The sequence below is a fragment of the Lissotriton helveticus genome, chromosome 5_1, assembly GCF_964261635.1.
Source record: "Lissotriton helveticus chromosome 5_1, aLisHel1.1, whole genome shotgun sequence".
NCBI classification, from domain to species: domain Eukaryota; kingdom Metazoa; phylum Chordata; class Amphibia; order Caudata; family Salamandridae; genus Lissotriton; species Lissotriton helveticus.
The window spans coordinates 385,715,647-385,739,490 of NC_136065.1; the positions used below are offsets into that span (position 1 = coordinate 385,715,647).

At 44.0% G+C, this 23,844-nt stretch overlaps 1 protein-coding gene across 13 annotated transcripts in view; it reads left to right on the plus strand.

The window, feature by feature from the left end:
* EIF4G3 (eukaryotic translation initiation factor 4 gamma 3) overlaps positions 1-23,844 on the plus strand; it is a 1,426,031-nt gene that overhangs the window by 218,910 nt on the left and 1,183,277 nt on the right. For 9 of the 13 annotated variants that reach the window (XM_078642559.1, XM_078642560.1, XM_078642567.1 and 6 more), the window contains exon 2: positions 15,166-15,244. The exons of the other annotated variants lie outside the window; for them this stretch is intronic. In XM_078642559.1, the coding sequence (XP_078498685.1) occupies positions 15,166-15,244 (79 nt within the window). The remainder of the gene's footprint in view (positions 1-15,165; positions 15,245-23,844) is intronic. 13 annotated transcript variants of the gene reach the window in all.

Sequence of the window (23,844 nt, forward strand, 5' to 3'; positions counted from 1 at the left end):
CGCGTTCTTACTTGCAATTGACGAAGGCTCATCGCCGAAACGCGTCTTGTCTGTGCTGGTAGCCAAATAAAGAATCGTTGGCTTTGTACCCCCCTGTGAGTGCCGTTTCTAATTTCACAAGACTGTGTATTGGATTTTGTAGCGAGAATATATATATATATATATATATATATATATATATATATATATATATATATATATATATATATATATATATATATTGAGATTGTGTGTTTTCGTTCGCCACCACGACATGGTGGAACTGGTGTGAGTTCCGAATGCACTGAATTGTGGGTCCGCTCTCGTTCCTTCTTCTCAAAGGACATGTACGCAGCGAGGATTCTTGATATATTATTTTAATACAAGATTCCAGCACACTGATCAGATTCTAACATAAATTAGTGCAATATTTTACTACAAAGGAAATCTGACATTTCATGTAACAACATACATATTTATAGACTTTAATAAAGAGAAGTAGCAACCCATCCTTAAATGCTTTTTGGCTTTTCTTCGCCAGTAATTTTCATAATAAACAGACGAGAGCTATGACATTTGAATTTTTTCCCCGCCTAGAGAACAAATTTGCCCTCATTCTACCTGTTACCAATGTGTCACTGTAAGCAATTGAGGCCTCCTTTACTGAGCTTTAGCTTTCCCACCAAGCAACCACCATGCACACAGTCATAAAATGACATAGTAACCAAAATTGCAGTTGGTTAAGATGTCTTAAGGATTCTGATGCAAATCTTTTATACCCACGGTTTGTCAGAGGGGATAACTAGTTCCAAAACCCTTGCATACTTCAGTAATCTTACTACAAAGGTAACCTTTGAGATCTCGTGTAACAAAATACCGACCTATAGGACATTCTAGCTCCTGTTTCGTGATGTTGAGAACCCAGCGTAAAATTCTGGATCTAATACATAGACAATCCAGAAGAACTGTGTGACAGGCATTCATTCTGTCATGTCTCTTTTACTGCCAACCTTGCTTCTCGTAAGCAAGGACTATAAGTACAAAGTGCGTGATTACGCACCGCTTGCAGATTTTCAAAACATAAATAAAAGGCATTGTCATTTAAAATTTAAATATCTCAAACTCGCGCAAATGCGAGACCTATTGCATTGCAAATGCTTGTTCCTTTATGCAGCTGGCCAGCACAGACCAGCAGGTGACATTGCTTGTCTTTCAGGCCTCCTTAGGACTTGGCATGCATTTCTAGGACGTGGCAGCCATGTCCTTAGAGGCTTTGATACAAATAAGACACTTAGCGGATGCTGCAGCTGCACATGTGATTTGGTTTTTTTCCATGATTTGTCGAGTCACTGACTGCCAAATCTGTGTTTGTTCAGTTGCTATTTTAACCAGGATCTGGAGTTCTTCCTACCATAGGGACAGGTTTACCTGTGCTTTTCCACAGTTCTGTAATTGTAGGATCTAATGTTTCAGGACATGTTAATGACCTAGATTCTGGTGCAGGGGTGTGCAGTTTAAAAAAATATCTACTCTTCCATGGAACGGAATGCTTATCAATTGTATATCGTATAAAAAATAGAAATACACTTGTCCCTTTTTGTGCCATGCACTGATGTGACAGATTATTATGGCAGTGTTCTCATTAAAGTCTCTCTGAGTATTCTTGGGCTCGTATTATATCATGGTTTGGATTCTAAAAAGGGTGCATTTTTGCTACCTTTCTGCAGAGCTATTATCTGGGACTCGAAGTAGGCAGCAAGCAGTATCTCCAGGATTGGGATGTCCTGCGAGTCTGTGCACATCTACAAACTTACATTTTTCAAAAATAATTTTTTTACCGTTTACATTACGACTTTCTTAGTAGTTCTTGTCTAGGCACTCAAATGATCATGTGACTTACTCATCCAGAATTAATACTTGACATAGAGGAAATATATAGATAATTATTGTAATGGTACATATAGTTTCAGTCCTGAAAAAGTTTAGTGAATCATGCAGATCAAGGCACTTCACCAGAGAGCACATTGAGTTCACTATTGCCAACAAGAGCACCCAGTGAATTGCTGAGTTTATAATTTACTCAAGTGTAGATTAATTTAGGCCTCCGTTTTACTGCACTAATAGAGAGCGTTGATATCAAAACGCAACAAGCTTTTAACAATCCCAGTGGATAGGACTTAAAACTAAGAAGTAGTAGGGAATATTTGGGATGATCTATCAACTCCTTATGTTTAAGGACCAGGTGACACTGCAGTTGATGGTGTGCACTATATTAACATTACAGCAATCCAGCCGTTTTTTTAGCTTTATCCTGGATAGCATATGCGCTGCGTGGCGTACTGTTTTCAGGTATGGACTTGAAGCTCTGCCCACTACTCCCCCATATTTATCATTGGCTTGTGTCACTGTCCTTTGTAAATGTTGACTTCTGATTCGTATTTAGGCTGCCGAGTTCCTCTTAGTACCGCCTTGTCTGCATTTGTAACCTCTCATGAGGGCTGCCCCTTTAACTGGTGTAGTTACACCTATGTTTTCTTTACAGCCTGTCAGCACTATTTTCTTTAATGATGTTATCCTCTAGCGCAACACAGGCTGCGCTAATTACCAGAATCTTACAATATTAAAAAAAGTCTTGACTCGCCCAAGTCTATTTTTTCAATATTGTAAGCTTTTAATAAGCAGCGCGCCACAGGCAGTGCGCAGCACTGCTTAACAAAATCTTACAATATTAAAAAAATAGGCTTCGGCGAGCCGCGCATTATTATTGCTTTGACCTATTCATTCTTGTGTCTCGCCAATGATCTTCATGCGTACATTTGTATAAATTGTATTTGATCCTTGCTGTTATGCATTCTGTTGTATACTTGATAGCTGTGTTAGCTTTCATTTCAGCCCTTACTGGGACCAAGTGTCTCCAACTGTTTCTGTGGCCAGAGCTACTTCAAATACATAAAAATAAGCCTGAATTACTAATAAAGTATCCATAGTACTAAAGTGATATTAGGCAAAACATTACTGTCCCCCATACTGAAGTTATGAGTGGTGACCATGCCTATGCGCTTCAGACCAGAATGGGCCGCCGGCAGAAATGTTGTAAAAACCTTTATTGGTTTGAAATGTCTGTACATGAGAAATGAAATAGCCATAGCTTTAGGGCTCCCTCTGTCATCAAGGAAAGTATGTCTCCCCAATGTAGTATCAATTAACCTTAATAGGTCTATGCAAATTAACATTTGCATATCTGTTTTTGAGAAATAACACATTTTGCAATCAAATACATGATTTTTATTTTTAGCACACACAGTTCATTGAGCTAAACAAGTCTAATTTTCTGAAAACCCACCCCCACAAACTTTGCAATATAAAAAAAAACAGTCTTCATTCTTGCTTATAATGGTGATTGGTATATGTTAGAAATGGGGTTCTCTAGTTGGCAATGGCTTGCATCTTGTCTAAGTAGGCACCCTTCCTTCTATTTGGAAGGACGAGAAATAGGAACAAGGGTATCAATCGGACAAAGACTGACATCAGACAGGAAATAACGGATTATGAACAAGGTGCATGGTACAAAATAGGATGTGTATATTTTATTAAGCAATAATTTATAAGAAGAGAAACAATATTTTATACATTTATCATATACATGTCTCCTATGTTTTTATAATATGAGATCTACAAATGCATGTGATTGTGCATATTTCTTTCATGTAGATTATAGTACATTACATTACAGTTTTATCATGTGGAGACTTTTAGTACTATTTAACTCGTTGCTTAATATAAAAACATGGCTAGAGATTACTACGCGCGTTTCGGCTATTAGCCTTCATCAGGGAGCCATGATGAATTTTCAAATGTACCAGAGGCTGTCTTTGCAATATCATATGGTTTACTGCTGAAATGGATAGTGTGGCACCTCGTTCGCTTGATGAGAAGGGTCTGCCCTCTATCTCCAGGCTAGGTAGATGACAACCGCTGGTTGGAAGGTTGCAAGCGATGTATCATCAATGAACGAAATGCAGAGCTTATGTCGACTTATGAAAGAGTATCAACGACCAAGGTACAAAAGATTGAAGGTATCTATTTGGAGGATCCAATGCGTCCTCTAATGATGGGGTCTATTCATCTCGAATTTCAATCAATATAGAGGTGCAGACAGAAATCCTTCTGGGGATTATCTATTTAGGGGGTCCGATGCATGCTCTGATGATGGGGTCTGTTTGTCTAGGGTGTCACTCAATATGGAGATGCAGTCCGGAGCCCTTCTAGATGAGGGTTGTGACGCCAGTCTGGCAGAATCTACCATCGGGAGACACGCCGGACCTTCACGCCAAATAACTTCTAGAAGGGCTCTGGACTGCATCTCCATATTGAGTGACACCCTAGACAAACAGACCCCATCATCAGAGCATGCATCGGACCCCCTAAATAGATAATCCCCAGAAGGATTTCTGTCTGCACCTCTATATTGATTGAAATTCGAGATGAAGAGACCCCATCATTAGAGGACGCATTGGATCCTCCAAATAGATACCTTCAATCTTTTGTACCTTTTGTACCTCGAACCACAGTGCAAGCAGCGGCTTCGATTTCACTGTGAAGCGTCGTCGTCCGGGATACCAAAGCGGCGTTGTGAAGCGAGGCGGTGTGAGCAGCGGCTCAGTGGTGGCGTCAGGTGGTGTCGTCGGTAAGACCAGGGTCGTGTTGCAGCGATGCCCTCTGCGGTGCCTTCAGGACATGGACTCGGCAGCGTCGTCGTAGATGGCGTTGGGTTGCGTTTCTTCTGTTGGAGCACAAAACACACAGTCCCCAGTGCTGAGGGCAGAAGAACTTGGAGCTTTGCTGAGACTTCTTGAACAGGGGGCACGCTCTACCTCAAGCCCTTGGAGATACTCAAAGAAAGAAGTTGTAGAAAGTTCAGTCCAGTCCTTTCACTGTCCAAGACAGAAGCAGCCACTGCAGGCCAACACAGCAAAGCACTCTGCAAAGTGGTAGATGCTCCTCACAGCTTCTCCAGCTCTTCTTCTTGGCAGTCTCCTTGGTCCAAAAGAGTTCTAAAGTTCTGGGGTCTGGGCCTCAGTATTTATACCCTAAGTTCCTTTGTTCTCTCAGACAGAGAGTATCTGTACTTAGTCCAAACCAGTTTGGTCCTCTCTGGCCCAGCTTCCCAGCAGGAGGCGGAGACAGCATTCTGTAAGGCAGCCAGGGCCTATTTAGGTGCAAGGAAAATCTCCCACCACTCTAAATGCAGACCGGCCCTATTCAGGTGCTAGTGACAACTCCTCCCACTACTCTGAATGCAGCCCAGGTCTATTCAGCCCACCCCTGACCCATCTAGACTTTGGAGCCACTGCTCCCCCCAGCCCGAATCACTCAAAAGGTAGACAGTCAATACACATCCTAGCAGAAACACACAGGATGGCTAAGCAAGAAAATACCTACTTTCTAAAAGTGGTATTTTCAAACACAGAATGTAAAAGTCACCTTTACTTAAAGATGCATTTTTAGATTCTGAGTTCTGGCATACTAAACTTTACTTTCTTATCTAGTCCCAATGGTAAGTTATATTTACACCAGGGCATGGCCTACGTTTCTCATACACTGCACCCTGCCCACAGGGGTACCTTAGTGGTGACTCTCATCTAAGAAAAGGCAAGGTTAGGGTCTGGCAAGTGGGTGCACTTGCCAAGTCGACATGGCAATGCCAGACTGCGCACAGGCTCTGCGCAGTCTGGCAGGCCAGAGTTACATTTCAGGGCTACTTCTGTGGGTGGCACAACCAGTGCTGCAAGCCTACTAGTAGCATTTGATTTACAGGCCCTGGCAGAAGTAAATCAAATATGACAATCATGGAAACACCAATCCAAAACAGAACTTACACAGAGAGCATATGCACTTTAGCACTGAATAGCAGTGGTAAAGTGCCCAAAGTCCTAAAACCAACTACAGCAGGTCAGGAAGAAATAGGAGGAAGAAGCAAAAAGTTTGGGGATAACCCTGAAAAAAGGGCGATTTCCAACAGTATATATATCCCCAAGTTCCCATAACTTTTATCTGGCCTTTTCAAGTGCAGCACTTGATTCCTTTTCTTCCTTCTGTGCCCTAGAGAGCCTGATATAAAATCTATCTCTCCAGCGTTGGAAGTGCTCTTGCCTCTTTGTTTCCTACCTTGGCCTTTGTAAGAAGACATGAATATTGAGGCTGTTTTATACCACACTTGAATGGACTCTTCGCTCAGTGTAATTGCTCTTCTGCAACATCTAATCTTAATAGAACTAAACGTTCCCCACCATACTATAGCAAGGAGCTCACTTCTATCAAATGCGACAGAAAGGATGTGGAGTCATGATTGTAGCTCATTTGTTAAATCTACAGGTGTGCGGACCACAAAGGCCTGTTAAATCCAGAACAGAAAAGTTTTTGCTCAGTGACAGTGGCAAAGTAAGCTGAGCAAAAGTAGACTTGAGAATCTTTTGGAACAGTCGAAAACCTTTTTGAGCCACTTTCATAATTAATAGTTATTCAGACTTTCAATAACTTGCAGCATTTTCTCTTGGAATTTTTCTCAGATAAGGTTGAAAAGTTTTGTCTCACCTTGACTACTCCCAGGTGCTGAATTCTCATCAGTTTCTGCAATCTCTCTCCTTTCTGATGCAACTGCTCATTCCTCACCTTTACAATATTCCCAGTAAGCAGACTGGATGCAGAGATTTTGCATGCAGTATCTCTTGTGTGGCACCATATGGTTTTACGTCGACCTTACACTGCCTGGAGTGAAGAAGTAGAGCAGCATGTACGTTTACATTTTCTCGGTTCAAATTAATTTCTGACTGAGTAACGTCCTCAAAAGAATTAATACCTCCTGTGAAACCTGCAGATTAACTGGCAGCCTCTCTAAGTTTACATTTTTCACGAATAACTCACCCTGGCTATCTGAACAGCCTGTGAAAAAACAGCTTTGGAGCTTGGTACATGTTTAACTCTTTTTCCAAAGAGTTGTTTTCAAACGGCGTCAGCTAACTCTCTTCTCAGTCACCACATTCTTTTTCCAATTGTTCATATATTTGATACATGCTAAGCAATTCATTCAAAATAACACCACTATATTTGTCTGAAATACCAAGTTGTTTTCCCTCTTTAAGAGAGGCAATCTCCCTCTCAAATAACTCAGTTGGCATCTGGGACGGTGCCTTTGTTTTCCTGGAAAACATTTTTCTGTCCCCTTTTAATTTTCTTTTTGTATCCTGTTCGTGATGCCAAAAATGTCTTGCTTTGCTTTTGAGATAATACAGAATCTCCCACACGGTGGTTCAACACTCAGCGAAGCAGGAGACATGAAACACAACTAACACCTTTAGAAAAGGGTTTTATTTTACAAAATGCAAAGACTCTCTTTTTAGAGTAAGGCTTGGGATTTTATTTTACACAATGCTCTCTAACAGGAAGGCTTTCCCAGATGCCAAATGCAGAACATTCAAATTCACAGATACATATATTTGTATGCTTGCAATAATAATACACTTGATAAATGCAACAATTAAATGCATGAATAATACCATGAATAAACAAGCAGCAAATAATATAAGACTCAAGCAAATACGCTTGACGTCCTGCAAGAGATCAGAAAGATATATACACTGAATAAATCAAATGATTACTTTGGATGTGCACCTCACTCATTCACACATCTCTAAGAAAACACCTCAAATGACCACAGGCACTGGAACCATGCATCACAATGGCACTAGTCCGAAACAAATCACCTCATACGATTGTTCACTCAGCATCCTTGCCAATTCTCGCTGGTGGGCCCGTTCACAGCTGGCTTGGACTCTTGATTGGGACTCAAGTTCCGTTTGTCTTACAGCAGTACGTCTAGTCTGTAAGTGAGCACCCAAACTCAACTGTCAACAAACCCCAGCTGTATAGTCACAAAACTCGCACTAGAAGGTTCGAGAAACCTTTCCCATGCTCCAAAGGAATCTTACCAGGACTGGCCAGCTTCCAAGTAAACATTTCATGGCAGGAAGGAGTTCCCACGTTCCCTCTACAGTCCCACGTGTTCCAGCTTTTATCTTGTCAATGCTCACAAAAGCCTTCCAGGATACATTAAACAATCTCTCACAAAACAAATCCTTGAACGTGATTAACCCAAACAACTTGCAAGTGTGGCTGTGCGTGCAGAAAAACTCAAGCCAAGCAGAGTCAGAATTCAGGGTGACATGAGGCCACGTCAAAGCCAATAGTAAGAACTTCATAATACTTCCAATGTACAACACAATGCACATTTGTGCACCACTGCTTATAGCATCACATACTTCATCTCTCAATGTAAAACACAGTGCACATTTGTGCACCACTGCTCATAATACTGCAATTCGAGACCAAAAAGTACATTCCAAACCTCACTCTCTCATGCTTTCAAATGCACATACATATGTTCTGTTCTTGGCAAGGCTGTTCTACTCCGTGACAGCTCCCACTGAAAGACTGCAAGATTACAAGAAATAAACCTTTAAGAGAAACAAGGCATATGCAGGACGTCGTTCATTCAGGCTAGGATAAAATAACACATCGAAGCCAATTAAAATAATGGTAGTCAAAGGTCATACAGGGTGTCAGACCGCAAGAGTGCCTCTAGCACTACAGGATCCGAGCTTTTGTTTATGCCTCCCAGGTAAGCCCGGTTCCAGAGCGGTGGTTTTATAAATTAATTGGGGGAGGGGGCACATGTGGCCCCTTTCATGGTTCAATATCGGCCCGGGGACCCTTTCCCCAGGGCCCGTCGTTGCAAGAAAACTGGGATGGGGCACCCAGCCCGATTTTGCTCCCAGGACCACATCTCCTGAGGCCCAGCCGATATTTAGGAGGGGAGGGGGCGGCTGTGTTTCCCCTCTTTTCAGGCCGAATTTGGCCTCATAAACCCCATCCACCAAGGCCCGGCCTGAATATAAATTGGGAAGGGGCATGTGGCACCCTCTTGGGCTGATTTTGGCCCTGGGGGCCCCTTCCCCAGGGCTTGACAGTCTTACTAATGTGGGGGGGCATACGCGGGCCCCATCACCATATATATATTTTCTTCATCGTTGAGTCTGGCAATGTTTTAGATTTGAGGAATCTCTCGTTAGGTAGAGTATCATCCAAAAAAAGAGCTTTACAGAAGGTAAGTAACTTCTTCAGAGCTTAATTCTCATGCTGCAGAGACAACTTCTCTGGTATTGTAACGTGGGATGCTTGGTGTGGAATAAGGGAAGTACTGTAAGGTACAGATTTGACCGTTTGGATGTGTGTAGTTTTAGTTGAATGGAAGGTCTTCCCGTGGCATCTCTTCAGCTATCTGTCTGGTTTTCTTACACTAACTTTATGTATCCACGAAATACTTAACCTTTGCAATTACTCTTTGCTGTATTTTCACAAGCTGTAGTATAACAAGCTTGAAGTGGCAAACTAGTTATTTTAAACATCAAACGCGTTTCCCTGTCTTGCACCTTAAACATTCTACAACAATAAGGATTCCAAAATGTTCCCTTGTTTGAATGTTGTGAAAACATTTACTACAGTTTCTTCAAGATGCGCATTAAGCAGACAAACTGATTGTTAATCATTTTTGAGGCCACTTGAAATGGATACAAGAGAACTGTTCCATTATGCTGCCATAATTCAGCTTCAGCAAAGCTGTTTATTAAACCATAACCTTCCATTGAAACCAGTGAGTTCGTGTACTTTTGATTTAGATATAATTTGACTTTATGGAAATGGAGAATTTCTGCAATTGAATGGATTATTTAAATTGCCCTGTTGTCTAAATTAGAGAAATATGTGTAGAGACATTAGGATCAGAAACTCATTAGTATCAGATTTGAAGTACATTTATTGAATGATACCAATAGGTTAGATCTCTCATCTACACTACTGTTTTTTTTTCTTTCCACTTGTGTGCGTTCTTCCTTTTATGAGTTTGGCCAATCATTATGAAAGTTTTGGTTGTATGCTTCAAGTTTTGTGATTTGAATTCGCTAGTTGTTCAAAGCAGTCCTCTTTTGTGAATACATCTGCTGGGCATATATCTATATTCAATTGAGTCAAATGTTCTATGATATTCATACCTACTTTTGCTACCTACCGATCACAGCAATGGGTGTCTCAGGCCTACTACCACAATGGGCATGCCTTTCGTACCTTACTTAAGCTGGCATATTTTTAGGGCTCGGACTCCTCCCCCTCCTGGGGGAGGAGTTAAGAGATCCTAATGTTATAAGAAAAAAAAAGAAGAAGAAGAAGAAGGGCCTTGGTGAGAGGAATTCCACACATTCCTTTGCGTTTTCTGGCATCTGGTCAGTGATTCGTCTTCCCTGTGCTGTGTATGTAGTAGCCTTGAAGTGATAGGCTGTAAGTAATGTACGCGTGCCCGATGTGGCATTTTGTGTGCGAGAGCGAGCATGGCAGAGTGATTAATCTTAATTACGAGCTGTCAGAGTGCCCGTGTAATGCAAGCCAGATGATGCGAACGCGTTCACAGCGGTGAGCGCGTTCAATGTTAAATGACGAGAGGCAGCAGGCGAGGCTCACAGAAGATGACTCATACATGCTCGTCCACACTGTAGTTCTTGTTTTAAGTTGCTACGGGGTGTCTTTTTTCTGCCTCTGCGTGACAGTCTGTAAGAATAATGAGCGATGGTGTGCTGACTGTTTATTTTTAGGGTCTGGGAAGGGGAGTGTGTCCGTCCGTTGTTTGAATGTGTGTAGGTTTCAGTTCAATGATCCAGAACACGGAGGAGAGAGACGTTGTCTACGTAATCAGATTTTTAAAAACTTCACTGCCCCACAGTTTCTAGAACAGGCTGTTGACTGCAAGACTGATGCACATTCCCAGACTTCCGTAATTTCTAATGAAGTTTAGGCATTTTGAACTTTCTGAACCCTGTCTGATGCAGCCACTTCACTAATACATAACAGAACAGGCACAGTTTCCCTCGCTGCTGTATAACCGCCAAATGGTTCCAAGCCCATACAGTCCATGGCCTCTCTGGAAAGGTTTCCAGGTGGATGCTAGTTCGCTGAGGGCAGGTGAGCAGAGTGCGAGTATGCAGGGTGAGCAGAGTGTGAGTTTGCAGGGTGAGCAGAGTGTGAGTATGCAGGGTGAGCAGTATGTAAGTATGCAGGGTGATCAGTATGTGGGTGTCCAGGGCCAGGAGTGTGTGAGTGTGCAGGGTCAGCAGTGTGTGAGCATGCAGGGTGAGCAGTACGTTGGTGTCCAGGGCCGGCAGTGTGTCAGTGTGCAGGGTCAGCAGTGTGTGAGTATGCAGGGTGAGCAGAGTGCGAGTATGCAGGGTGAGCAGAGTGCGAGTATGCAGGGTGAGCAGAGTGCGAGTATGCAGGGTGAGCAGAGTGCGAGTATGCAGGGTGAGCAGAGTGCGAGTATGCAGGGTGAGCAGAGTGCGAGTATGCAGGGTGAGCAGAGTGCGAGTTTGCAGGGTGAGCAGAGTGTGAGTATGCAGGGTGATCAGTATGTAAGTATGCAGGGTGATCAGTATGTGGGTGTCCAGGGCCAGGAGTGTGTGAGTGTGCAGGGTCAGCAGTGTGTGAGTGTGCAGGGTCAGCAGTGTGTGAGCGTGCAGGGTGAGCAGTACGTTGGTGTCCAGGGCCGGCAGTGTGTCAGTGTGCAGGGTCAGCAGTGTGTGAGTATGCAGGGTGAGCAGTACGTTGGTGTCCAGGGCCGGCAGTGTGTCAGTGTGCAGGGTCAGCAGTGTGTGAGTATGCAGGGTGAGCAGTGTTTGAGTATGCAGGGTGATCAGTATACGAGTATACAGGGTGATCAGTATACGGGTGTCCAGGGCCAGCAGTGTGTCAGTGTGCAGGGTCAGCAGTGTGTGAGTATGCAGGGTGAGCAGAGTGCGAGTATGCAGGGTGAGCAGAGTGCGAGTATGCAGGGTGAGCAGAGTGCGAGTATGCAGGGTGAGCAGAGTGCGAGTATGCAGGGTGAGCAGAGTGTGAGTATGCAGGGTGATCAGTGTGTGAGTATGCAGGGTGAGCAGAGTGTGAGTATGCAGGGTGAGCAGAGTGTGAGTATGCAGGGTGAGCAGAGTGTGAGTATGCAGGGTGATCAGTATGTAAGTATGCAGGGTGATCAGTATGTGGGTGTCCAGGGCCAGGAGTGTGTGAGTGTGCAGGGTCAGCAGTGTGTGAGCATGCAGGGTGAGCAGTACGTTGGTGTCCAGGGCCGGCAGTGTGTCAGTGTGCAGGGTCAGCAGTGTGTGAGTATGCAGGGTGAGCAGTGTTTGAGTATGCAGGGTGATCAGTATACGAGTATACAGGGTGATCAGTATACGGGTGTCCAGGGCCAGCAGTGTGTCAGTGTGCAGGGTCAGCAGTGTGTGAGTATGCAGGGTGAGCAGAGTGCGAGTATGCAGGGTGAGCAGAGTGCGAGTATGCAGGGTGAGCAGAGTGCGAGTATGCAGGGTGAGCAGAGTGCGAGTATGCAGGGTGAGCAGAGTGCGAGTATGCAGGGTGAGCAGAGTGCGAGTATGCAGGGTGAGCAGAGTGCGAGTATGCAGGGTGAGCAGAGTGCGAGTATGCAGGGTGAGCAGAGTGCGAGTATGCAGGGTGAGCAGAGTGCGAGTATGCAGGGTGAGCAGAGTGCGAGTATGCAGGGTGAGCAGAGTGCGAGTATGCAGGGTGAGCAGAGTGCGAGTATGCAGGGTGAGCAGAGTGCGAGTATGCAGGGTGAGCAGAGTGCGAGTATGCAGGGTGAGCAGAGTGTGAGTATGCAGGGTGAGCAGAGTGTGAGTATGCAGGGTGAGCAAAGTGTGAGTATGCAGGGTGATCAGTATGTAAGTATGCAGGGTGATCAGTATGTGGGTGTCCAGGGCCAGGAGTGTGTGTGTGTGCAGGGTCAGCAGTGTGTGAGCATGCAGGGTGAGCAGTACGTTGGTGTCCAGGGCCAGCAGTGTGTCAGTGTGCAGGGTCAGCAGTGTGTGAGTATGCAGGGTGAGCAGTACGTTGGTGTCCAGCGCCAGCAGTGTGTGAGTGTGCAGGGTGAGCAGTGTGTGACTTTGCAGGGTGAGCAGTGTGTGAGCGTGCAGGGTGAGCAGTATGCAGGGTTAACAGTGTGTGAGTGTGTAGGGTGAGCAGTGTGTGAGTGTGTAGGGTGAACAGTGTGTGCGTGTGTAGGTTAAGCAGTGTGTGACTGTGCAGGGTGAGCAGTGTTTGAGTATGCAGGGTAATCACTATGTGAGTATGCAGGGTAATCAGCTTTTCACCAAGCTCACACACACCACCAGCCGTCACTGCAAGCTTTCACCAGGCGCACACACACACCATTAACCATCAGTGCACACTTTCACCAGGCATACACACACCACCAGCCGTCAGTGCACGCTTTCACCAGGCACACAGAGTAGTGAGTGCAGAGTAGTGAGTAGAGTAGTGAGTAGTGAGTAGTGAGTGCAGAGTAGTGAGTAGTGAGTGCAGAGTAGTGAGTAGTGAGTGCAGAGTAGTGAGTAGTGAGTGCAGAGTAGTGAGTGCAGAGTAGTGAGTAGAGTAGTGAGTAGAGTAGATTAGTGAGTAGTGAGTGCAGAGTAGTGAGTAGTGAGTAGAGTAGTGAGTAGAGTAGTGAGTAGTGAGTGCAGAGTAGTGAGTAGTGAGTGCAGAGTAGTGAGTAGTGAGTGCAGAGTAGTGAGTAGTGAGTAGAGTAGTGAGTAGTGAGTAGAGTAGTGAGTAGAGTAGTGAGGTGAGTAGAGTAGTGAGGTGACTAAAGTAGTGAGTGCAGAGTAGTGAGTAGTGAGTAGAGAAGTGAGTAGTGAGTAGAGTAGTGAGTAGAGTAGTGAGTAGAGTAGTGAGTAGAGTAGTGAGTAGTGAGTGCAGAGTAGTGAGTAGTGAGTAGAGTAGTGAGTAGTGAGTGCAGAGTAGTGAGTAGAGAAGTGAGTAGTGAGTTGAGTAGTGAGTAGAGTAGTGAGTAGTGAGTGCAGAGTAGTGAGTAGTGAGTGCAGAGTAGTGAGTAGAGAAGTGAGTAGTGAGTTGAGTAGTGAGTAGAGTAGTGAGTAGAAAGTAGTGAGTTGAGTAGTGAGTAGAGTAGTGAGTAGAGTAGAGTAGTGAGTAGAGTAGAGTAGAGTAGTGAGTAGAGTAGTGAGTAGAGTAGTGAGTAGAGTAGTGAGTAGAGTAGTGAGTAGAGTAGTGAGTAGAGTAGTGAGTAGAGTAGTGAGTAGTGAGTGCAGAGTAGTGAGTAGAGAAGTGAGTAGAGAAGTGAGTAGTGAGTTGAGTAGTGAGTAGAGTAGTGAGTAGTGAGTGCAGAGTAGTGAGTAGAGTAGTGAGTAGTGAGTGCAGAGTAGTGAGTAGAGAAGTGAGTAGAAAGTAGTGAGTTGAGTAGTGAGTTGAGTAGTGAGTAGAGTAGAGTAGAGTAGTGAGTAGAGTAGTGAGTAGAGTAGAGTAGTGAGTAGTGAGTGCAGAGTATAGTAGTGAGTAGAGTAGTGAGTGCAGAGTAGTGAGTAGTGAGTAGAGTAGTGAGTAGTGAGTAGAGTAGTGAGTAGAGAGTAGAGTAGTGAGTAGTGAGTAGAGTAGTGAGTAGTGAGTAGAGTAGTGAGTAGAGAGTAGAGTAGTGAGTAGTGAGTAGAGTAGTGAGTAGTGAGTAGTGAGTGCAGAGTAGTGAGTAGAGTAGTGAGTAGTGAGTAGAGTAGTGTAGTGAGTAGAGTAGTGAGTAGAGTAGAGTAGTGAGTAGAGTAGAGTAGTGAGTAGGACATCACAGGCAGCAGCTGTGCAAGCTTCTTACACTCACAAGGAGACCACAGGCAGCAGAGGTGCAAGCTTCTCACACTCACAAGAAGGACATCACAGGCAGTAACGGTGCAATATTCGCACACTCACAAGGAGATCACTGGCAGTACACACCACATGAACACACTCCATAACACATAGCAACAATACATTGGCATTTACAATGCCATTAGCTCAAACTCAAATAAATCCGAGCCCGATTGCATTTCTAATGCTTGTTGTAAAGAAGTTGTGGTGCTGAGACGTCTTGGGGACTGTCACAAATACTACATTGACTATGCCCTACGTTCGTTTGTGCAGTACATTTATCTCTCCTCGGTGATCTCCCCAAGGTTTTGGGATTTCCATTCTTTCGTGCATGATTAAGAGTAGGGCTTCACTCCTTCTCCCTGTATTCCTTAACACGCTGTGTTGCAGAATTCCACGAGGACCGGTTCAGCAGGGCCTTGAGGAACGGATTTTCCCTCCGCCTACTGTTTCCGCAGTTTACAGCACCGTGAGTATTCCTTTGTGCTGGACATTAATCCTGTTCTAGAGTTGCATGTTCCTGCGGTCTCATTTTTCAAAAAATGTCAGGATATCATTAAGTAATGTTTTCTGTCCACATAGACCTTTTATGTGCAAAATAATTTTTGTTATGTGCTGCTTTTGTTTTGATGTGCATCGAAGCCCTTACCATGGACGTTCTATGTCTGACATCTCAGGCAAAGCAAACTTTTTTTTTTCTTTTTTTGAATAGAATAACTTTTCTGAAACGCATATAACAGACGTGCAATCAGTGAGAGTGCCTTAAATCATACTAGTTTACTTGCCTAGTAAGCTTACTTTCGCTTTTAGTCCACCCTTGTGTGGTGATGGCATTTAGCAAGTTCTTCTTTTCCATCGAGGTCAGTCAGTCGTATTTATTATAGCCAGAGAAACAGGAGATTAATTATCATTGGCCAAAGATGGGGGTCAATGTAAATGTATTTGAAACTGCTATAATTTACGCTTGGCTGTACAAGCATTGAAGCGAGCAACGTTCGGAAATTCTTGGAAGGTTACTGTTGGAAAAATAAACATCAGATGGTAGTTTGAGAGCAGATTTGATAAATCTGTGTTCAAGTCCTCCTATGTGAACACATGTCCATGTATACTGATTTCTTTTTGCCTTGTAATTCGTTTTTCCTTCTTTCAATAAAAGCTTAAAAAAAAAATCTGTGTTCAAGTAAGCTGCCCAGTGCACGTTAGTGTGCAATAGCGATTAGGGGCCATGTGTACAGGACTCCCTATCATCAGGATTCCTATTGAACATCAAACTCATACATCCAATCAGTCCTTTACAAGTCAAGTTTATTTATTTGATTTAGTTCTCAACTGAGAACAACAAATTTTAGATAAAACATTTGTTCTAACGATATAGATAAAAACGTTTAATACAAATTAAAAATAGATTTTAAAAATTTGAACAGATTATGACACACAAATTCATCTGGGGGAAATTTAAAAAATATGAGATCAGACTCGGCACAGATGTGCTATTGTATTTAAGTTGGATTGTTTTTAAGTAGCGCCTTCTAGCCTCGACGTGCTTCAGATCTTGCACTCCACCATTGCAAAGGTCACGAATACTGGTAGCATTTGCTTTACCTGTCCATTTAAAGGTACGTGACTTTAAAGGAAGTAATACAAGCCGCAATAAGATTATACAACACCGAATTCCGTGCCTTAAGGTAAAATTAATATATTGTTGAACCTGTTTGTATACAATTGATTCTGCATTGAATTCATAATGGTGCAATTTGGTACAGTGCAGAGTGTCCAATTCAAAGCTGATCCTCGGCACCAGATGTTTCAGGAAAAGCTTCAGTTGGGCAGGAGTCCATGATTTCAAGAGTATTGTTGTGCATTTTGATAATTTAAAAACAGTAATCAGATTCTGGTTAAAAGTGTATTTTGTAGATTCAGGCTCAAATGTCTCAATTTTTCATAAATATCTTATGGTGCCTTGATCGGTGTGTAAAAGATTGTAAGCCTATCTTAATATGTTGGAGATGGCTCTGGCAAAGGAGCTTACTAAAGAAAATTCCAAACGTAGTGCTTGTGCAGGGGCAGCCTGTTGGACCTTAGCCAACTTGTGGATAATTTTGCCTACCTTATTTTGAATTTGGTGCCACTGGGTAATTGGAATATATTCCAAAACATAGGATAAGAAAGGGGGGATCTTGGAGCTGTAAACCTGTAATAATGGAAAAAAGTGCCTTTGCCCGGAAGAAGAATATAGTCGTAGAAGCGCCCCCACGTGAATGTCTGCTTTGTGATTCAAGTGCTGCAGGTGAGGAGAGTTTAGTAATGATTGACTAAATATTCGTCCCAGATAGATGTATTCTTTTACCACTTCTATCGTTTCTCCTTCCAGTGTCCAGTTGTATTTTGTGTAGGGGTTTTTCCCTCTCAGTGGGAATACTTTGGTTGTTCCTTCACAATTATTCAAAGAAGAAATCATTCAGTTCACATGTTAAAAACATTGTTCAAGGTACACAATGACATTGTTATATTAGTCTATATATCGGTTGAAATATATCTCAGGAATAGTCTTCATAAATATTCAATATTGAAAGTAACAATGACACAGTCCCCCTGGAATTCCTTGTGCATGTTTCCAATCCATCCCACCCTCTTGGCCATAAGGATCACAGAGAATCGGCAGCCCTGGGAATCAGAGTTCCCTTTGATCCAGTGTGCAATTAAGATGATCATAAAATGAGGGGGATTCCATTGGCTCAGATCTAATTAGATCAACAGATTTGTTTGAGGGTAGGCCCTCTTTTTCATTTCCTTTGTGACTGTGGAGTTCGATTGACTAGCTCAATAGAAGGGGAGGAAGCACATTTGTCAGGCTGCGTTCTGTCCACATGCTTCTGGCCAGCAGGAATAACAATACGATCTGATTGCAATAAGCCTAAGGAAAGCCTTCTCTCAGCAATGAGGATTTCTTTATCTAATGCACCCACAGTCTTTATGATATACTCGTAAAGAGTGTCCAAGTTCTTGGCAGCAGCCCCATCCAAGTTAGAACCAAGCTTGCGTATAGCCATCTGTGATAATTAAAAAAAAAACCCCGCAATAAACACAACAAGCATTTGCAATGCAATAGGTCTTGCATTTACTGAGGAATTGGCATTGTAAATGACAACGCCTTTTATTTACTTGAAGCAAATCCATTTTTGTGGGAAATGAAGCTAATGGAAAGAGAGGAGAAGATGTGAGGTGTAAAACTGTGCCCTGGTACAGGAGAGGAGATGCTAGAGAGGAGGGTTGGACTTGAAGGTGCAGGATGAAGGGCAAGAAGCGACAGTGGGGAGGAAGCAAACAAGGGTGAGCACATGACGTCGGAAAGTGGAGCGGAAGTACACAAGGGTAAGCACATCATGGAGGGAAGTGGGGAGGAAGCACACAGGGTGAGCACATGACTGAGGGAAGTGGGGAGGAAGCACACAGGGTGAGCACATCACGGAGGAAAATGGGATGCATTTAAAAAAAAATAATAATAATAATTCCGTTTAATTTTTTAAGGGCAGGCAAGGGTCCCTGGGACCACTGCTTGCCCGTAAAAAATATTTTCCCCTGCGTTTTCAATGAAGGAGTGCCCTAGGGACCCCATTACCACCCTCTTGAAGAGGGTGGTCATTTGTGAGAGTTTTGCGACCGCAATTGCGATCGCAAAACCTTTGTACATGGGGTTGCGCTCCCTATCACTACCATCATCCAGGGCGCCACATTTCTCTGTGCCCACGCCCATGGTGCTATCTTAGCAAAGCAAGGCAGTGCACCTCTCTAGCCAAGCACCTGGCAAACTAAAAGGGATCGATCCTCTTAGACCAGGGGTGGTAGGTTAGCATACTTATCTAGTCATAGGCTTCAGGGCAAAGTACCCCTCCCATCAGAGCCTGGAAGCCTGGGTACCTCCCAGATCAGAGTATGCAAGGCTGGGTATCTCTCATGCCAGCAGCAGGTGGTGATGGTACCTTGTAGATCCGACCCTGCACGGCTGGGTACTCTTCAATCCAGCGGCCTGTGGTGAGGCTGGGCACCTCTCCTTCCAGGGTGTGCAAGGCTTGGTACAACGCAGACCAGTGTGTGCAGGGCTAGGTCCCTCATATACCAGGTTCCATCCAGGTACGTTTTAATCCAGCGGATGCTGGCGATGGTGCCACTCAGGCCAGATGGTGCAGAGGAAGCTGGCTTTCAGTGTCAGACCAGAGGCTCCACCATGGCAGAGGCCCTGATCTTAAAGGGTGGAGGGGCGAGGACACCCTGACCGAAGAGTGTGACCACAGGACCTCTACAGGCAGGGGATGCCTAGGGAAGGATCTCTTAAACCGCAGGATGGATCAAGGGAAGCCCCCTGATGCAGGAAGGCGCCCCCTTGTGAGTACAGTATTCTCTGGGAGAGCCACGGGCAGAGTACACGAATGAGGATTGGAGCTTCTAGACGAGCTAGCATTTTGTACCAGAGGGTGACCAGCTCGTGCATCTGGGAGCACCTGGTCGGGGCGGGACATTCATTACAAGGCGAAGGGCTGGGTATCTACGGTTCAGGGAGTCTGTAAGTGCCTCGTATCGTCAAGGACGTGGGGCATATTTTCTGCGTGAGGAATTGTATATTGTTAGACCGTGTGTGAGGGGGAGGATGCCCCTCCCCCAGTCCTGATAAAGGCCTAGGCTCACGGGATCAGCGTGTCCCTAGACGGCCGCCGTATCAGATGTCCCCTGGAGGTGCAGCTGCTGCACATGGCGGTGACCGGGCTGTGCCCTGGTGCAGGGGTGACCGGGCCGTGCCCTGGTGCAGAGGCCTGGATTGTGTAAAGGGGGTGCGGATGGGGAGCAGGGGAGGGGAACTTCAGACAGGTACTCGCACAAGGCCACGGACACCGTCAACAAGATGCCCACTACCCAGTATTCTGGGCCCTGGCCAGACAGGGTCCGTATTTACTTACCCAAACTTGGATGACAACTTCGCCTTATTTAACTAACTCCTCCCCACATGAGCTCTACCTACACAGTCCTGCACTGCTGCCTCTTACAGATGCAGACGTGGTCAGTGCCTGACCTTCCCACTGTACTTAGGGAGACCCGCCTAGCACCTGTCCGCCCCCCACTGTAAATGTTCAGTAACAGACCTGTAACTTCCTGTCCGTGCCCCCTCCTCCAAAGCTGTTTATCTCACGCCCAAGACGTGACTGTTAAGAGCCCTAAATATATGCGAGCGTGATCTGCCAACAATACTGAAACCGCATAGCACATATCCTCCCGCGATATCCTTCGCCCTCCACTGCACTTGGCCCCTTACCCTCCTGCACTTCAGACATGTGAATCTTCCCAACGCTTGCACGGACAGTGCAGTGACTGCATAAATGGGAACCTGCACTGATTGTAAATATAATGAATGGCAGTGAAAGTGATCGCTATTGTAAAATAAAGACGCCTGCGAGTGGTGCGCGCACCACAGCGAAACCTGTGGTTTCAATTATCGCGCCCGTGCCTGGGCACGATAATTGAACGACATGATGGCCTGGTGCGCGCAATAGACACCAATAGGCCATGGGCGGAGCAATGCAACCGCCTTCTGCCTACTGCGTGCCGTCTTACTGAAAAACACACGCGTGGCACAAAAGGAAAAATTTGCGATTCTAGGTCAGTCTCTGAAACTCCATTTTTTCCCTACCAAATGTCTTGCTCTGCGCGGGCAATGCTGTGCACTGAAACGCTAGGCGCGAGACCTAAAAAGGAAAATCCAATTAATAAACATATAATTCACATGAGCAATTGGTAAAAAAGATCCAGGGAGATGTTAAACAACAATCATAGTAAGGCAGTACAATAGCTCCATGGTTCAAGGCCAAGGTGGAGGGTTGTGGTCCAGTCAAGTATCAGAGCACAAGGATGGGCCCATTCTTAAACCCCAGATGTATGCACACATGCCCGCTACGTTTTGCGGAGATCAAGAGAGCTAGAAGGGGGGCAGTCACCCCATCAGTTGACTTAGTAGACTATCCGGGCAAGCACAAAAATATAATGGTTCCAAACGAGGAGAGTCTTGATGTCCTCAAATAGTGCTTGACAGTTCCTCCTCACCGAGCAAAACTCAAGGACAGCTGGCAAGCCAGGAAAGGTACAGGCAAGCAATATAAGGAAGTCCTAGCAATGTTTGATGATCTTTCCTCTAATAACGGAGACAACCTGGCCAGAAAACGAAAAGGGGTGACCCTACCTTGCCTTTTTCAAGCACAGGACGGATCCGCCCTTGCTACAGGAAAAATGTGTGTGCTATATAGCCCTTTCAGGATAGCAGATGGCAGCAAGGGCAGGGCCCTCTTAGTCAGCCGTGAGGTAGCTGGAACTCGTAGTCCCTGATGTAGTAGGAAGGCCCCCTCTGGTGAGGGATTCAATTATTTCATTGCCAACACTTTATATTGAACTGAATAATTACATTTAAACATTTTGAAGAATACAGTGTGGGTTGGCCATTTAATATTTGGACGGATTGTGTTGCATTTGTCTGTGGAGCAATGCTGCATATCAAGTGTGGTATGCGGTATTCATTGCAGTTTCTACTGGAGTGTTTTTAAGCGGAGAACACGTTGCTGTGTCCATAGGACCACTGCCTGCTCTTGAAAATTATTTTTCAGCATTCACAAAGGGGAAGAGGTCCCTTGGGGATCCCTTTCCATTTTGTTGTCACTTCCTTTGAGGTGTCAGTAAAATATGAATGGCCTGCAACTGTAATTTGGTTGCAAAATATTCATACGAACCACTGATTCTGTTTTTGGAATGGGTGTTGCTTCTTCCAAATACCGAATCGCTAACACAAATTGCGATTTGGTAACCTGTTACAGAATCACAATTTGTGCTAATGTACATTTAAAAAAGTATATTTGCAGTTGCAAACGACCCCGTTCTGTGATTTGGTCCGTTACTGACTGCAGAAATGCTTCGTATATACGCATTTTAGAATTTCCTTTGAAGGAAACTTGCGCACTGTGCAATTTAGCACCTTTGTACCACACTTTACGAGGGGGTGACATGACAGGGATTGTGTGACTGGAAGAAAATCCAGATAATGTAAAAAAGAAACAGAAATAAAAAATGTAAAACATTTTACTCACCTGAAATTTGCAAAGACAATAGACCGGCTAACAATAATAATTAAAAAATGTAGATGTATTGGTGTACCCACTACGACAGTTAAACCAGACTAGATAATTTTAGACTGCTTTTGTAGCAACATGTTCAGCAATTGCTTTTCAGGGATAAAGTGAGTGGAGTTAGGGGACTAGCCTAGCTGGCATTATTGGGAATTACTTGGCACTGTGCTATGCAGTAATTCACATGTGGCATTGTGCAATACAATTGCAAGTGTATAAGAAGCAGTAGAAGGGCTTGTGGTGATTTTGAATATAGGACTTTGCTGAAGAGTAACAGTTTGCTATTAATCATGGGAGCTTTAGTAATATTCACAATCATTAAATATCTCTACAAAAACAGCGACTCGCGGAGCAGGATTGTTTAGCAATAGCCAGAATACATCTAGACTTTATCAACTAAAATTTCTTAGCCTCTTTGATGAACTCTTTAAAAAAACAAAAAAAAAAAAAAAAAAACATGAAACTGCAGAATGCAGTCAGTGAAATAATTTACTCCTAGTTCCACAATGCACTATTACAGCCCCAGTTGACGTTTCAGCTTCGTGGTGCAAGAATCCTTGATCAACTGGACCATTTACTCTTAATTGAAGACGATTTGTTAAGTCATTTAATGCTTCATTCGACATTGGCTTTCTTTGTTTTACAATATATAATACCAGATTTTCTCCACACTTGGAAACGGTATACAGGTAATTTGTGCCATTATTTTTCCAGAGTATAAATCTCCCTCAGTGTAGCACAATTCTGGTTTACCCTTCAGCAGTGTATCCAGTACGTTGACATCGTCTCAGACACAAGGCAAGAAAATGCCTTTTTAAGTCTCACCTAGTCATCGCTTGCACTGTCTCTGCGAGACATGCTGTATCCAGGATATAGGCATTACGTAACTACCATCTTTCTAAATGGCTCCTTTTACTGTTCTTTGTAAATGGCTGCTTTTCAATGGCTAATATGGTCACTAGTACCTCCTATTTTTCTCTTGTAACCTGTCATTAGGACTGTCCCTCTTACATATGCTGTAACACTTTCATGTTTACCATGCCTGGTGGGCACTCTTTTTTTTGGTTAACTTTTGAGCTAACGGACTCAGCATTTGCATTTCTCTGTTTCCTAATCAGACAGGTTCCCAGGGCACCTGTTCCGTGCACTTCCCTCTCCGGCTTTTGAGCGGCATTTGAATTTTTGTTTTCTAATGCTCCACAATGTATGTTCACCCAGTCCTGGATGCATTTACATTTAATTGTTACCATCTGTATTTTTTTATAGAGTCGCCACAAGACTCCCACCCTGTGCCCCCGGGCCTGTGCCCCGGGCCCAATGTCCGCAATTCCCTGTTGCGACACATCCCTATATGGGTATACTTGCAGCCAATCACAAGCTGTCCTGCAAGCTTGAGCCTGCATTAGGTGCACCATCAATATGTTGTTTTAGAGAACAAGCAGCATATTTTAGATTAGCGTTTTGAGGTTGAGCCTCTATTATTTTGCACTACTGCCCGCTGCATAATTTTTTGCCCCTTATTTTTAAATGTAGGTTATACATAAAGTAGTACTACTTGGAATTTGGGCAACAAATACATAATTTGCAGGAATCTGAGCTTATATGTTTTACACATATGGCCACCATTGACAGCGGATTCTAACAGAACTTTAAACTTCAAGTCCTCTTTCCATATCAGTGATTTTGGTATTTACATGACGTCTGAGGTTTAAACAAGCTTTCTCGGCATTCCCTACATCTCGTGTGTGTACCAAGCATAGATCCATACTCCGGAGGTGATTATTACTCCTTTTTTTACACATATTGCTCTCAATTGAGGTGTGCATACAATATTCAGGTTAAGTCATGAATACATGTGCTCTTTCGATTGTCTTGAGTTATTCCTCCACTGCAAACAAAAAACATATTT